Source organism: Globicephala melas, chromosome 1, assembly GCF_963455315.2.
Source record: "Globicephala melas chromosome 1, mGloMel1.2, whole genome shotgun sequence".
Lineage (NCBI taxonomy): Eukaryota > Metazoa > Chordata > Mammalia > Artiodactyla > Delphinidae > Globicephala > Globicephala melas.
Window position 1 is genome coordinate 131,974,148 of NC_083314.1, and position 14,908 is coordinate 131,989,055.

A 14,908-nucleotide genomic window follows, 5' to 3' on the forward strand; every position below is an offset into this window, starting at 1 on the left:
TCTAAAGGGGAAAAACATTTAAGGCATCAACAAAATCAAAAAAATTTTTTAAACGAATTCAACCCCTGCAAGTGATTTCTGTAGACCTGTGAGGTTCACAGCTTCATGCAATAAGCACAATCCTTGGGCAGGTGACACTTCACGATGCTGCCTCCAGTCTCTCTGAACCCCTCCTGGAGCTGTAGAGCATCAGAAAACGCCATATGGATTACAGGCTGCCATGACACCACCCAGTGGGAAAGGAGGCCAGAACAGCACCAGGGCTGGATGCCATTTGGTTTTCATCTTTCTGTCTCCCCAAGCACGAGATAAGAAGACAGAAGCATCCCATTTGCTGAGCCTAAGAGCAAAAGGGGCTACGGAGAATCAGACTGAAGAGCCATATCCAGTGTCTTAAGAACCTGACACCATTTTGGGAGGACAGGAGTACTTCAGGCAATAATTTATTTGGCATTTTATTATTGTTAATGGTAATTATAGCTTCCACTTACTGAATGTTTACTCTAAGCCAGACATTGCTATCAAACGTCTTCCTTACAGCAAACCTAAAGAAAAATTTTCTATTTGTGAGATAGGAATCCTTGTTATCTCCATTTTATATGGGAGAAAACCGAGCTTTAGATGAGGTGAAGTAACTTACCCAGGAAGAGGAACAGCTGAGATGCGAATCTAGGATAATTTATAAAATTCAAAATTTGTGCATATTATATGAATTTCACCTCAATAAAAAAATAATAAAAGTTTGTATACTGTCTGATGATTATTAACTAGAATTCCATCTTACATTTGTGAGACAGTTATGGGATCAAGTGGTGGCTATTTTTTTATCAAAGTTACTAAGACATTCAATTCACTGAAGGCTGCAGAAGTAGAATGTGGGGCTTCCTGGTCCTCTGGCTCCCAGGCCAGGGATATTTTTCTGCCCCATTATTTCCTGTCCTTACACTGATGCACAGTGGCGGAGGACAGATGAATATAATCTATAAAGTCTCTCTGCTATGGCCAACTCCCTTCACCAACCAGCAAACCAGAGCAGAAACAACTGGGAGCTATGGTGACCTCTTTGATGAATTCTGGAAGGAAAAAGGAAAAAAAAAATGTGACCTTCAAACAATCCTTTAAGAAACCCAAGTTGATCATGTATTTTCCTAAAATTAAGTTCTTTGCAAAGAGGAAGAAATTCTACAAGATTATGCAGTTTAGAAATAGTCGAAATAAAAGAAGATTCTAAAAGAACCAGCTGGGTTTATCTTTTCAGTGCTACTAACTGGGCTCCTTCAGCATACCCCTTCCTGGTGAGACAGAGGAAGGAGGCTCAAAGTGGCACTGGAATAGCATTATCAGAATGTAAGAACTTTAGGGCAGGCTAGACTTGGTGGCCATTCATCTGCTTTTCCATTTATTGCCAACAGCAACACCAAGAAATGTGTAAAGCAGTAGTTCCTGACATTCTAGGGCAGAGCTATAAAACCTTCTGTGCAGAAATGGAACCAGTGCACACACACGTACACACAGAGTAAATGGCTATAGTGTTTACTTGGGGGATGATGAACAAGGTTTGGGTATAGATACTAGTGATGGTTACAGAATATTGTGAGTGAATTTAATGCTGCTGAATTGTACGCTTACAAATGCTTAAAATGGTAGGTTTATGTTATGTGTATTTTACCACAATAAAGAAAAAATAGGAGTAAAAACAGATGGTTAAACTCTCTGAAGCCCATGCATGGATCGAAATATACAGTGGAACCATGTCTTTTAAACTCAGATTCAGAACATCTGGCTTAGATGATGCATCTCATTGGTCTACAGGACTTCACTGTCAACATCAGGATGTTTATTTCCTTAAGGTAGATACTGGCTAAGAAGAGTCAAAACACTGGCATTCAATATCTCCTCTGCAGTCCTGAATAGGTATTCTAGCACTCTGAATGAAGGGCTATCTGCCATGTTTTGTTTTGAGTGAAATCCTCTGCTAAAATTGAAACTAAACAGAGTCCTATTTTAACATTCTGTTACATATGCAAATACTAAGGAATTGCTATTTAATTATTTCATATGATTCCTGTCAACCCATGTGGTTTCTAAGCCTAAAAGTGAATCAAAATACAGAGTGATGCCCCTCAAAAAAGTAAAATCTTCCTAGAAACAGCCTGTCTCTGTCACCACCGTCTTTATCTCCAAACACACGTCACATAATAAAAAGGTAAAATGACTGAGTTCAGGGTTCAAGGCATAGAGATATAGACACAGCTGGACTCCTGTGAGTCTATAAATAAAACCAGTCTTGTGTTTGGTCTTTTCCAACAGTGGTATTTATAGAAGCCTTGGCCATCTACATTTATTAAAATTAGAATTAGCTGCAGACCTAGCACTCCACTGGTCTGGAAGGAGGAGAAAATGATTTCAGGCCTCAAGGACTGGAAGATGAGAACCAAGAACACTTTTCTAAGTCATGCAACAGTGGGATGCAAATCAATTTGCGGTGTTAGTGCTGGGAAGAGAAAGGACTAGGAACTTGAAAAGAGATGTAGCCACATCAAAAACAGAGCTAAGGGGCTTCCCTGGTGGCGCAGTGGTTGAGAGTCCGCCTGCTGATGCAGGGGACACGGGTTCGTGCCCCGGTCCAGGAAGATCCCACATGCCGCAGAGCGGCTGCGCCCGTGAGCCATGGCCGCTGAGCCTGCACGTCCGGAGCCTGTGCTCCGCAACGGGAGAGGCCACAACAGTGAGAGGCCCGTGTGCCGCACACACACACACACACACACACACAAAACAGAGCTAAGATGAAAATACTAAGGCTGTGGGACTGTCCTAAGATGCAACTGAGGGTTGAGGGAGCTAGGTCAGAGGGTCCTCTTCCAGTCCCCAGAGTTCTGGGACTATCTATAAAGGGCTATAGGTGCAGTGCAATCCTGCATTTTAGGGGAAAGAATTGGAAAAGACTTGTGGTATGTGGAAATCCTCCCCTTAGCGAAATGTGGCAAACAAAGAAGGGGTGGGGGTGTGGCACGCGTGGCCTTTCAGGGAGTGGGAGCAGCTCATGCAAAGAGACTGTGCGTCTCCCCTGGTGGGAGCATGGTTCTCATACAGCGGAGAACAGTGAAAGATGAGGTAGAGAGGCACAGAGGCCAGATCTTGCGGAGACTGGTAAGACACAGACTACAGTTTGCATGGAGAAGAAATAACCCCACCGCTTTCACCTAGACAAGACTCATGCGTCAAGGTCCAGCTCTCACTACTGTCTCCTTTTACTAAACTCCCTCAGTAGGTACTGTAAATATTATTGTCTTTAGAACGTCCTGACTTCTCTCTCCAACTAGGCTTAAGTGCCTTGAGAATAAGAATCAAACTTTTTTTAGTTAATTAATTAATTAATTTTATTTTTGGCTGCGTTGGGTCTTTGTTGCTGTGCACGGGCTTTCTCTAGTTATGGCGAGCAGGGGCTACTCTTTGTTGCGGTGCGCAGGTTTCTCATTGCGATGGCTTCTCTTGTTGCAGAGCATAGGCTCTAGGCACGCGGGCTTCAGTAGATGCAGCACACGGGCTTCAGCAGTTGCGGCGTGTGGGCTCAGCAGTTGTGGCACGTGGGCTCTAGGGAGCGCGGGCTTCAGTAGCTGTGGCGCATGGGCTCAGTAGTTGTGGCTTGCGGGCTATAGAGTGCAGCCTCAGTAGTTGCGATGCACGGGCTTAGTTGTTCCAGGACATGTGGGATCTTCCCACACCAGGGATCAAACCCGTGTCCCCTGCACTGGCAGGTGGATTCTTAACCACTGCGCCACCAAGGAAGTCCCAAGAATCAACTTTTTATTTGATATCTATGTGTTCAACAATTCTTGGCAGGCACATTAAATCTTCTGAGAGACATTTCTTAGCCATGCCAGGCACCGTTCCAGGTAGCAAATAAAATTAACGTGTTCCCTGCTCTTCTAGGGCAAGTGAGAGCAGTCTGGGGCAGATAGTCCATATGCAATTCCTGGTTTCTTTGGTAAGACTGTTAAGTCTGGTCACAAAATACATAGTTACACTAATTGATGCCTTTCTTTAAATATCTTTATAAAAGAGCTTGCTTTTATAAATCATATATACATATAAGAGATACCTTTATATGCATGAATGCTTCTATAATGATATTACATCTTTATTTACTTCCAGAGGGAAAATTTTCAGATTATCACAAATATTTCAAGATTAAATAAAATTTCTATGAAATATTATACAGGATGTTCCATGGTCCTTCAGTTATAGAAATGGTGGCACTATGTGTATCACTGAGTCACTTTGCTGTAGAGCAGAGATTGGCACAGCACTGTAAATCAACTATGCTTCAATAAAAAACAAATCAGAAAAAAGAAAGAAAGAAAGAAAATGATGGCACTGAGTCTCCAAACAAGAAAAATCAATTCAAAATATTTGCATCTGAATTAGAAATAAAATAGCTACCCACATTTTTATTGGATGCTAATTCCCTTGCTCTGAATTAGGTAATAGATGGAATAAGAGGTGGAAGGGCAGTTAACTACAGGGAATATTAAAGAGCTGCATTTGAAATCTCCGTTATAGAATGGGAATTGGGACGAAACCACTTTAGAATGGTTTTATCAGTGCTTCTCAGAGAGTGGCTCACAGGGCAACAGTAGAAGTAGCACCCAGGAGGTTGTTAGCAATGCAGATTCTCACCACACCCCTCTGCTGAACCAGAAGTGCCAGGCCCAGGTGTTTAACAAGCCCTCTAGGACATTCTGATGTACACTAAAGCTTGAGAACCACTGGGTTACCTCTTGCCTATTTTGAAAACACTCTGGGAAAAGAGAATCCTTCACAAAATTCTCCCTTATCTTACTGAACATTAGGGCAGAAAGTGGTCTAAGACAGCATACAGACTCTCTTCTAGTTTTTACTCATCAGGAAACTGACGTCCAGAGATTATTAATGGCAACTAAAATTTGGAGCAAAATGTGTTCTGGCATCAAAGCTGAGATCCTCAATACACAGTACACACAACCAGCTATCATTTTGCATAGTTGAAATCAAGTTTCACTTTAAAGGGTCCAATGTGTAAAACCCCTTTCTATTTATTAATAAATCCAGATGTAGCTGAAGAACCAATCGTACCTAAAGGCTAAGGCAAGATTTTTGAAAATGTTCCTGAGAGAGAAAAAGCCTGATTTGAGTGAGTAAATCAAGAATTCAGTGGCCAGAAATATCAGGCTTAACATCAGATTCAAACCAAAGCCAGCTGTCACAGCTCCTTAACTAGACTGAAACTAGAACTTTCTCTGCCTAGTTCTAAAAGCTCCTTGAGAGGATAATCCAGGTTTCCAGGTAATACTGTCAGCCCTGAGTAATGGCTAAGACACATGCCTGTAGTCTTGGGCAAGTTACCTTACCTCTCTGTGCCTCAGTTTCTCCATCTACTTCAGAGGACCGTTGAGAGAATTAATGAGATATTGCATGTAAAGTTCCTGGAACACTGTAAATGCTCTAAAAATGTCGCTGCTGCTCTCACTGCTCTAAATATTAGCAATAGTATCACCAAACCTACAGTGTGGACTGTTTATGTGCTACACCTCACTTATGAAACACATACCTTTACCAAATGTCAGAAAGCTATTTCCATTAATACTGGTGTGTCTCTACTGGTTTAGCCACACTGCCTCATCGTGATGCCAAAGCAGCAATAAGGAAGGGTGAAAGGCATCATTAGTGCTCCAGCATAAGGGTCTCCAACTGCCCTATGTAGCAGCCGATCTCCACTGAACCGCACAGCAATGTGCCCTAACAACTGAGCAACCAGCCACAGCTGATTTGAGGCCCTCAATTAGATGGTATCTTATTGACAGAGAAACTTTCCTACGAATATCCTCACCCGAGGAAAAGCCTCAGAATATCTCATAACAGCCTAATAAAAATTTTGTGGATAGAGAAGTGTCCAGAGTACATAGTTTTTCAGCTCCATGTGCCTAAAGGCAAAGGCTTTGAGGATAGCTCTTAAGGGGGAAAATATCCTCTTATATCTTCAACCTTGTGATCAGAGCTAAAATTCCTTACCCTGCTATGAAACTTGGCAGTTCGATAAGACTTGGGCGACAGATTGTACACCGTGTAGTGGTCAAGATGTCTGGAATCCAAAAAGCTTCGAATGTCATCAACCTGATTTCTGAATCCTATGTCAACACTGTCCAGAGGAAAGGACATCACTGGAGGAAGGGTCACACAGAAAAAAAATTGGTTAAACAGGTCCGCTGTCGCGATGGGCAGCCATTGAAAGCTGAGCTATTGGGCAGTTAATAAACATGAGAAACTTACCAATAATTCTGGAGGTAACATAAGTGAAGTCTAAATCTCCCTTCGTGTAGCTAAAAGCAAGACAGGAAAGGGCACTCATTTAAATGATCCAAATGTCCCACGATTTCTCTCTCTCAATCACTCGCACATCATGACCTGGGACATTTCCATCCAGTAGCTATATTCTGACTTCCCTTCAGGCCTTCCCCCTAACAAGTAAGCACTGTTGACAGAAGACAGCCCACACCCTCAGGAGCACACACCTAGCACTCCAAACAGGGCATGCAGCTAGGGGGTAGGGGAGGAAGTGATGGAGAAAGAACAAAGGACCCTTTTTTTTTTGCCTACCAGGCGCTAGTTGGGGACTGAAAGTAAAGGATACAATTACTGTTGAAAAAAATTAAAATGTTGATTAATATGTTGGACTTCACATTTGAATTTCTGATTTAAAACCACATATTTTAACTTAAAGTGACCCTACAACTTTCTAATTCCTAAGAATAAGAAAAGAATTCATATGGCCTGCTTGTAAAAGTTTCACACAGTAGAAGGGTAGAAACTCCTCCCAGTAAATAAGTTTTAAAGGGCTATTAAGATACGAAAACAAAATTCTGTTTTGATTACAATCCATAAGTATTGCTTATTTGGATTGCATGTGCATTACTGTCTCATTTAATTCTCAAACCACCTAAAGACATAAATCTTACCAGGGTATCAAAGCAAAGCTCACAGAGGTTAATTAATTTGCCTTAGGTTAACAAGGGGAGATACTGCATTAGAATTCAGGATGCTGGATTCGAAAGCCAGGGATGGCAACCACTATCCTCTAACGTACCAAGGGGCCGAGTCCTCCCAGCCTATGCCTGTAGCTTCTGAAGGACTCAACTTTGCGGCTTCAATGGCATTCCTAGTCAATCAGATCCCATGCAGTTGCATCACAAAATTGATAGTCTTTGAGCCAGACAAGCAGTTGGCAGGTAATCAGATCCTTGGGGGGCACAGAGTCCATTAACTTAATGGGGAAGGACACACATACCTGGTAACAGATTGTATAACTCTGGAAGACGTGTCTTTGAGGGTGTCTTTCAAGTTGTCCTTTAGGTTACTGAAGAGTCTCCCTGCACCTCCTTTCACCATGTCAAAGAGACCTCCCCCATAGCTGGGCTCCATGTCTGGAGACGAGGCACCTGCCAGTGAAAATCAGAAAAAGAGGTAATAGCACAGACGACACAGGAAACCAATCCCTCTTTGTTCCTGAAACATACGCAGACCGTCTTCGGGAGTCTGGGACAGATATTCCTGCAAGTTATGTCATGCTTCCAGAACTTACTGACTCTGGGTTACAGACAGCAGTCTGCTGGACCTCAGACGAGACCAAGGAAAGCCCCTCACCAAGTTCTAGAACAGAAACCTCCAGAGCTGCATATCCAATACTGTAACCACATGTGCCAACTGAGCGCTGGAAATGTGGTTAGTCTGAATTGAGACGGTGCTGTGAGTATCGAAGTGTCAAAGTGCAAAAGATGTAAAATATCTCATACTTTTTTTTATAATGATTACATTTAAAATGATAATATTTTGGATATATGGAATTAAATAGATTATATTATTAAATTAATTTCACCTGTTCTTTTTTAACATGGAGACTAGAAAATTTTAAATTATATATGTGGCCTGCATTATACTCCTTTCAGGCAGTGCTGAGGAAGAGCAGCAGTCAGCTGAGAAGTGAGTCCAGGGGCCTCCTCTGGCCTTCGATGGAGTTAACTGTGTTAGAAGACTCCTTCTATGGCTATCTCGCAAAGTAATAGTTCACTTCCATCCTGGGAAAGTATTTTCTGAAGGGCCCTTATAACAGCTTTTAAGCTTGAGTACGCATAGTGGTCACTGGTGTTATTTGTCAAGTATGTCAGGTTCTCCTCCCTGACAGTTTCATAAAATTGTACTTTCTGGCTCTTTGTGACTGGCTCTAGTCCAGAGCCTCTCAACCTTGGCACTATTGACCTTGGGGCCGAATACTTCTTTGCTATATGTGTGTTGTGGTGGCTGGCAGGGGGAGGGGTGGATTGTCCTGTGCATTGTAGGGCGTTTAGCAGCATCTCTGACCTCTGGTGACTAGGTAGCATCCCCCCCCTTCTCCAGCTATGACAGCCAAAATGTCCCTAGACGTTGGCAAAATTAGTCCTGTTTGAAAACCAGCACTCTCGTTTATAATGTGAGTGGAAATGTTGTGTGTCTCTCTCAGTCTGGAGCATTTAACTGTTAGGGTGAGATTATCCATAGTTCTCATTATCCATGAGAACTATTATCCATAGTTCTCATTCCCATATATTCTCTCTCTCTCTCTCTCTCTCTCTCCATAGCAACCCACAAAGTCTGAGATTGTGGCTACTCTGTCCAGGACTCCTGGCTCCCAGAGTAACGAGCTTATGGCAGAGCTCTCAGCAGACCCTTGATGAATATGTACCATGAATGAGGAATAACCCTTTATTATTAGAAGCTACCCCATTCCCATTTTAGGACTGTTCATTAACATAACTTAGCTTACAAAGATTGATACAGGAAGGAAGTAGGAATCTGTGTAGAGGAAGCTAATGTAAACAACAGGCAGGTAGGCTGTACAGACCAGCAGTCAAGAGCGTGAGTCACTCTTACCTGGGTTCTGGCAGGAAGAAAGATTCCTGACTGTACAACAGGGATTAAAAATAGTGCCTACTTCATAGGGAAACATAAAATGAGTATACCTTAAGCATAGTACCTACCACATTTAGGGGTTAACAGATTGCAGCTATACTATTATTATGCCACACCCTGAAATTCCTATGTTGATGATATTTTTTAATCTTTGTTCACTTATCAACTCTTTGATGACAAAGGGCAAGAATGACATCTCTTCTTTTTAGAAAATTGCAGTATTTGTTCTATACTTCAAAATATGTTAGGAGGATAGATCCCTGGATCTCAGGTACAGCAGAACACAGGAACTTATTTCGCTTACAAGAGCAAACCTCTGTAACTTTGACTCTGTTGCTGAATAAGCTTCCTTCCGTGCTTTCCTCAGGACAAGGGGGGTGCATATCTATGTTCCAACCAGATCAGTTATTTTAAGTGACAGGTAGATGCATGTATGTGGACAATGGTTAAATGTGCTTGTGGAAAGTCTGGAGAGAAAATTTTAAAACAAACAAACTAATGAAGATGGATCTCACATTAAGTGTTCTTACAAAACAAAACCAGAAAAAAAAAAAAAAACGAAAAAACAAGCCACACAAAGGAACACAAGAAACTTTTTGGACGTTGTGGTGATAGTATGATGAGTATATGCATATGTCTAAATGCATCAAGATGTATACATTAAACGTGTGTGATTTTTGTATACCAGTTATACCTCAATAAAGCTAAAAAATTAATTGCAGAAAAAGGAAAGTTGGAGGAGGAATTTGTAGATTAAAATGTCTTAAAAGATAAATCAATAAAGTATAATGCATGGAACTTAATCCAAAGAAATCATAAAAAGTTAATGACATTTATGGGCAATTGGAATTGGAACAATTAACTGAGTATTTGATGTTAAGGATTTATTGTTAATTTTAGGTGTACTAATTATACTGTAGTTACGTTACATATAGTCTTTATCTTTTAGAATACTGAAACATTTATTATACATTTTTAAAAACTGCAATGTTTAACATTTAAAAAAATAAACGGAGAATAATAAAAAATACTCATGTAATTAGAACCTGAATTGCTAACGCTTATATAGCACTTACTATTTGCTAGGTATTATTCTAAACATTTTACCTACGCTCATTCATTTCACCCTCACAGCATACCTATGAGGTAGATAATATTATTTTCCCATTTTATACATCAAAAAACTGAGGCACAGAGGTTAAGCAACTTGTCTAAGGGTATACAGCTGGTAAGTCAAGGGCAGAGTTGGGATCTGGGCCCTACGCAAACTTTACAACCATATCTTTCTTCTCGTATCTTGAATTTAATAGTTATCATTCCAAATAATTTCTTTAAACTTTTATTTCATATGTAGGTATCCATAGGCAATACATTAATATTGTTTTTCACACTTTCAAACTATATATAACTGGCTTTCTGTTTGCAACTTTATTTTTTTCACGCATCATTATTTAAAATTCTTCTATGCTGATACCACATATACCTTTAGCTCACTTAAAGTACGCATCCATTAGCCCATAGATGGATACTAAGATTATTTTCTATAACAAACAATGTGGTGATGAACACATTGGCTTGATTACATGTGAGAGATCTCTCTAGGTTACGCCTAGGAGTGGAAATCTGCTTGGAGATGGGATACACACATCTTCAAATTTCTAGATATTAACACATCATTTTCCAAAGTAGCTGTATCAGCTTAAACTCCCACTAGTAGTACATATGAGCTCCGTCACTCTACATTCTCCTTAACACTTAGTATTGTCAGACTTTAACATTTTTACCAATCTGGTGAATGAGACAATATCCCCTCTTGGTCTTCTTTGTGGTTTCCCCCAATTATTAGTAAGGTGAAGTATTTTTTATTGTGCTTACTGGCCAGGCAGCTGTTCTTTAAATCATACTTCACGTATCTACTAAACTTCTATGAGCCGTTTAGATGTTCATACGTATACCTATAAATACATGTTAACTGTTATGTACTTACACCCTGATCACAAGAGGTTTTGATGCCTAAGTTACCATTAGGCATCTATTTGAAAACAAGGCTCTATTAGAAATTACAAAGAACAATCAATGCAGGTGAATAAACAAATGAATAGACACACGGACAAACACTGATAATGTCTACCACTTACTGAGCTCTCCCACGCACCAGGAGCCCCACTTGGACTTCTATGTTAGTACAATTTCACATTCTGGGAAATAAGGAGGGTGTTTATTATCCCCATTTTATAGGTGAAGAAATGGAGGCTCAAAGAAGGGAAGCAACTCACCTAAGATCTCAGCTAACAAGCGGTAGAGCCAGGGGTTCAAACTCAGGTCTGTACAATTCCTAAGCCTACACTGCATCTCCATGTCACGCTATTCCACAGCTCCATATTAGCCCACAATTCTCACAGCCGTAATCAGGACAATCCTTGCCTGCCTTACACACAACCACCCCTCTCCTATCCCTTGCTCTCCTCCACCTCCCACATGTATGCCGTTCATCTGGCTGCTCTCAGCAGCAGGTGTCCTCCCAACGAGCACTCCCATAAATCACTGCATCTGTCAGACCCACCAAACCGATCTCATCACGCAGGCAGCCAAGCCTCTGTCGCCCACACTGCTTCGCAGCCCTAAATAATTGCCAGGAGCTCGTCTGAAGAGCAGCTCCACAGACCAGGGCTACAGCCACAGATTTGAGAAGGTTCTCTTGTGTTCTGTTTCCCTATGACATAGGGCATATGATTTCCCTTTAAACATATCCACATATAAAAATCGTGTTTTCATTTTAAATACAGCAATGATAGAGCAACATATGCTTATAACTCCTCATTTCCATCCCGAGCCTGAACGCCCTTCTGATACATTACTGTTCTAAGAGATGACCCCAAACTGATTATCCAGACCTCTCTCTGACTCTCCATTTCATGCTGGAACAGCACTCCAAGGCACCAACCTATTTAAAGATATAAATATCCTTGATTATCTAAAAATCAGACTCTCACCATCACTCAGGCTGCATGCTCTATTCATTAGAGTCTTAGAACCTTGCAGAAACCAGAGCCATTTGCCAGGGTTACAAAGTCTGCAACCTCCATATACCCAACTTATATGTCAAACTAGCCAGGACACAAAAAAGAGAAGAGGGACGCTATCTGATTTTGCCCTAACGGTTCTTTTAGGTGGGTGTTCTGACTCTCCTTAATGAGCTACATGAATGTCAGAAGCACAGATTCTCAAAAGGATACTGGAGCCTCAGCCTGCTGAGAGGAAGGGCAGAAAGACTTCAAAAAATGACACAACAAAGAGGGAAACGGTGCAGTCAGAGAGTGATATGCAGAAGAAAAATAATGACTAGTAGATCAGGGGTCGACAAACTACAGCCCATGGGCCAAATCCAGCCTGCTGCCTATTTTTATATAGTCTATGAAATAAGAATGGCTTTCACGTTTTTAAATGATTGAAAAAAGTCAAAAGAAGAATAACGTTTAACAAAGTGAAAACTATATGAAGGTCAAATTTCAACGTCTATAAGTAAAGTTTTACTAGAATACAGCTACACTCATTCATTTACATATGGTCTATGGCTTCTTTCACGTTACAATGGCTGAGTTGAATAGTTGTGACAGAGACCTTATGGTCCACAAAGTCTAAAGTACTTACTATCTGGCCCTTTAGAGAAGTTTTCTAATCCTTGCACTAGATGGTTGAAAGATTTCGCATTCTTAGGAATCCAAATCTTGTCACCTCTGACACTTTTCTAAATGCTTTGGCTAAAATGGCACCTAGCGCTAAGAACATACCCTGTACTTATAAAGGGTCTTTGGGGATTTGAAGGTCTAAGAAGGTGGGAGTGGGGAGGTCAGAGTTGAGACAGCCTGAGAATGCCACCCAAGGAGAAAGCGTCCAGGTCTGTGACGCTAAGGCTCCAGGTAGAAGCTTGTTCTGTGACGTCTTGTCATTTTAAAATCTAAGCCCCCCAAAGATAAGCACCAGAGAACTGCACTCTGCCCCCTGTGTCATTTCTAAGGATGTAATAAACAAGTTTTTCTTGGAATTCCTAATGTTTAGGAAACTAGAAACAGCATCCTCTCTCTCCCAAGTCATGGGAACTCACCATGGATATGACCTGACCTGTTCTCACTCACAGAGTCACATAAAATTTGTATCTCCTGGGAGAGAATCTGTTTCCCACTGGACTGTTAGTTAGCTGTTTGCTCATTTACTTACATGAAGTTTCAGTCCAAAAAATATTTGAAATGATTCGACTGTTGTTTGGAATAAAAAATATGTATTTTAAAGAAGACCAGCAAAATGTTAAGGATGGTCTTAACTGCCTTAATGTAACTAGAAATATAAGAAAAGTACACGTGGCTACTTTTCATAAACATCTTATTGATTTGTTAGCTGTGGACAAAACACCGTGAGAAGCATTGTGAAAGAAGGAAGATGCTGACAAAAGTCTTGCCTTGGAAAGTCCATAATGCACCGTGGTCATTCCCCACATATGTTCCCACTGCTTATACAATATATATGCTCATGGCACCCTAGGCTGCATATAATTTCACTTGGCAACCTCTAAGAAAGGATGCTCACATAGGTTTATGTATGACTGATTCACTTTGTTATAAAGCAGAAACTAACACACCATTGTAAAGCAATTATACCCCAATAAAGATGTTAAAAAAAAAAAAAAAGAAAGGATGCTCCCCCATAAAGTACTGTCATCAAAAGAAAAGAAAGTATGTAAATATTTATCCAAAAAAGATGTTCATTGAGGTACTGCTTACAATGGCAAGAGACAATAAAGGATGTATAATTGATTACCTCTAACAATGTAATTAGCTATTAGCTATTAAATTAGCTATTAAAATCACTTTGTAGAAGAACACAGATGCTCACAACAAAAGGCTAAATGAAAGATAAAGAGCATACTAACATGCACAGTACAATCTAATTTTTGCAAAAGAAAAATATTTGAGTTTAGAGAAAGAATTCAGATGATTTAATAAACATAAAATAAAAATAACAGCAATTCAAACTTACTGAATGCCTACCATGTATCAGGTACCAATCTAAATTCTTTATAGGTAGTATTCAATCTTCACAGCCACCCTGTGAAGGAGATACCATTGCTCTCTCCATTTTCCACATGCGGAAACTGAAGCAGAGACACATCAGTGACTTGCCCCAGGTCCCACAGTTACTAAGCCAGGATCTGTACCCAGGCAGGCTGGCTGCTCCAGAGTCCAGGCTCTTAGCTGGTACATTTTCAAAATAATTACAGCAATAATATCTAAGTGGGAGAATGATAAGTGATTTTTTGTTGTTGGATTGTAATTTCTAAACTTTCCGTAATTTACATTCACGAGGTTTATCATTTAAAATATGTTATGTAAAATAAAGACAACAGCCAAGTGATATGCCATTAAAATTCAAGTTGTCCTTCCTCAATAGATGTAGAGACCTCCCTTCTCTGTACTTAAGTCATCCTAGTTCACAGTCACAACGGTTTCTCAGCCCAGCCTATGAGGTGTAGGCAAATGTTGCCCATAAGACCTTGAGTAGCTCTATGTGGATCTTGAACTCCAAGCAGGCTGGGAACTTGCCAGGAACATCTTTTCAGTACTTGACTTTTTCTAAGACCTGAGACCCTGCTTCATCGTGGTAGCAACTGCCTCAGCTCTGGTAAAATAATCCAGTACATTAAGAACAGGGAAAAGGGGGCAAAGGACTCTTGGCAACAATTAAAGTTCTTGGGACATCAGCCCACCTCAGTGGGTCCTCTGGGTCTCCACAAAAACATGTCCATAGAGCATCAGCTTTCCCATTCCTGGGAAGTCTCTGTCATTCAGTTCTAGTAATTATGAGTTATTATTCCATAGTGTTCAGGATCAGCCTGTATCGGGGATAACTGATAATCTGAATTTTGGCATCA

General features: G+C 40.6%; 1 protein-coding gene across 5 annotated transcripts in view; it reads right to left on the minus strand.

Moving 5' to 3' along the window:
- Positions 1 to 14,908, minus strand: part of DNAJC6 (DnaJ heat shock protein family (Hsp40) member C6) — a 155,747-nt gene that overhangs the window by 41,241 nt on the left and 99,598 nt on the right. For all 5 annotated transcript variants that reach the window (XM_030865857.2, XM_060304700.1, XM_030865858.2 and 2 more), the window contains 3 exons: positions 7,325 to 7,475; positions 6,310 to 6,359; positions 6,052 to 6,200 (listed from right to left, as the gene is read on the minus strand). In XM_030865857.2, the coding sequence (XP_030721717.2) occupies positions 6,052 to 6,200; positions 6,310 to 6,359; positions 7,325 to 7,475 (350 nt within the window). The remainder of the gene's footprint in view (positions 1 to 6,051; positions 6,201 to 6,309; positions 6,360 to 7,324; positions 7,476 to 14,908) is intronic.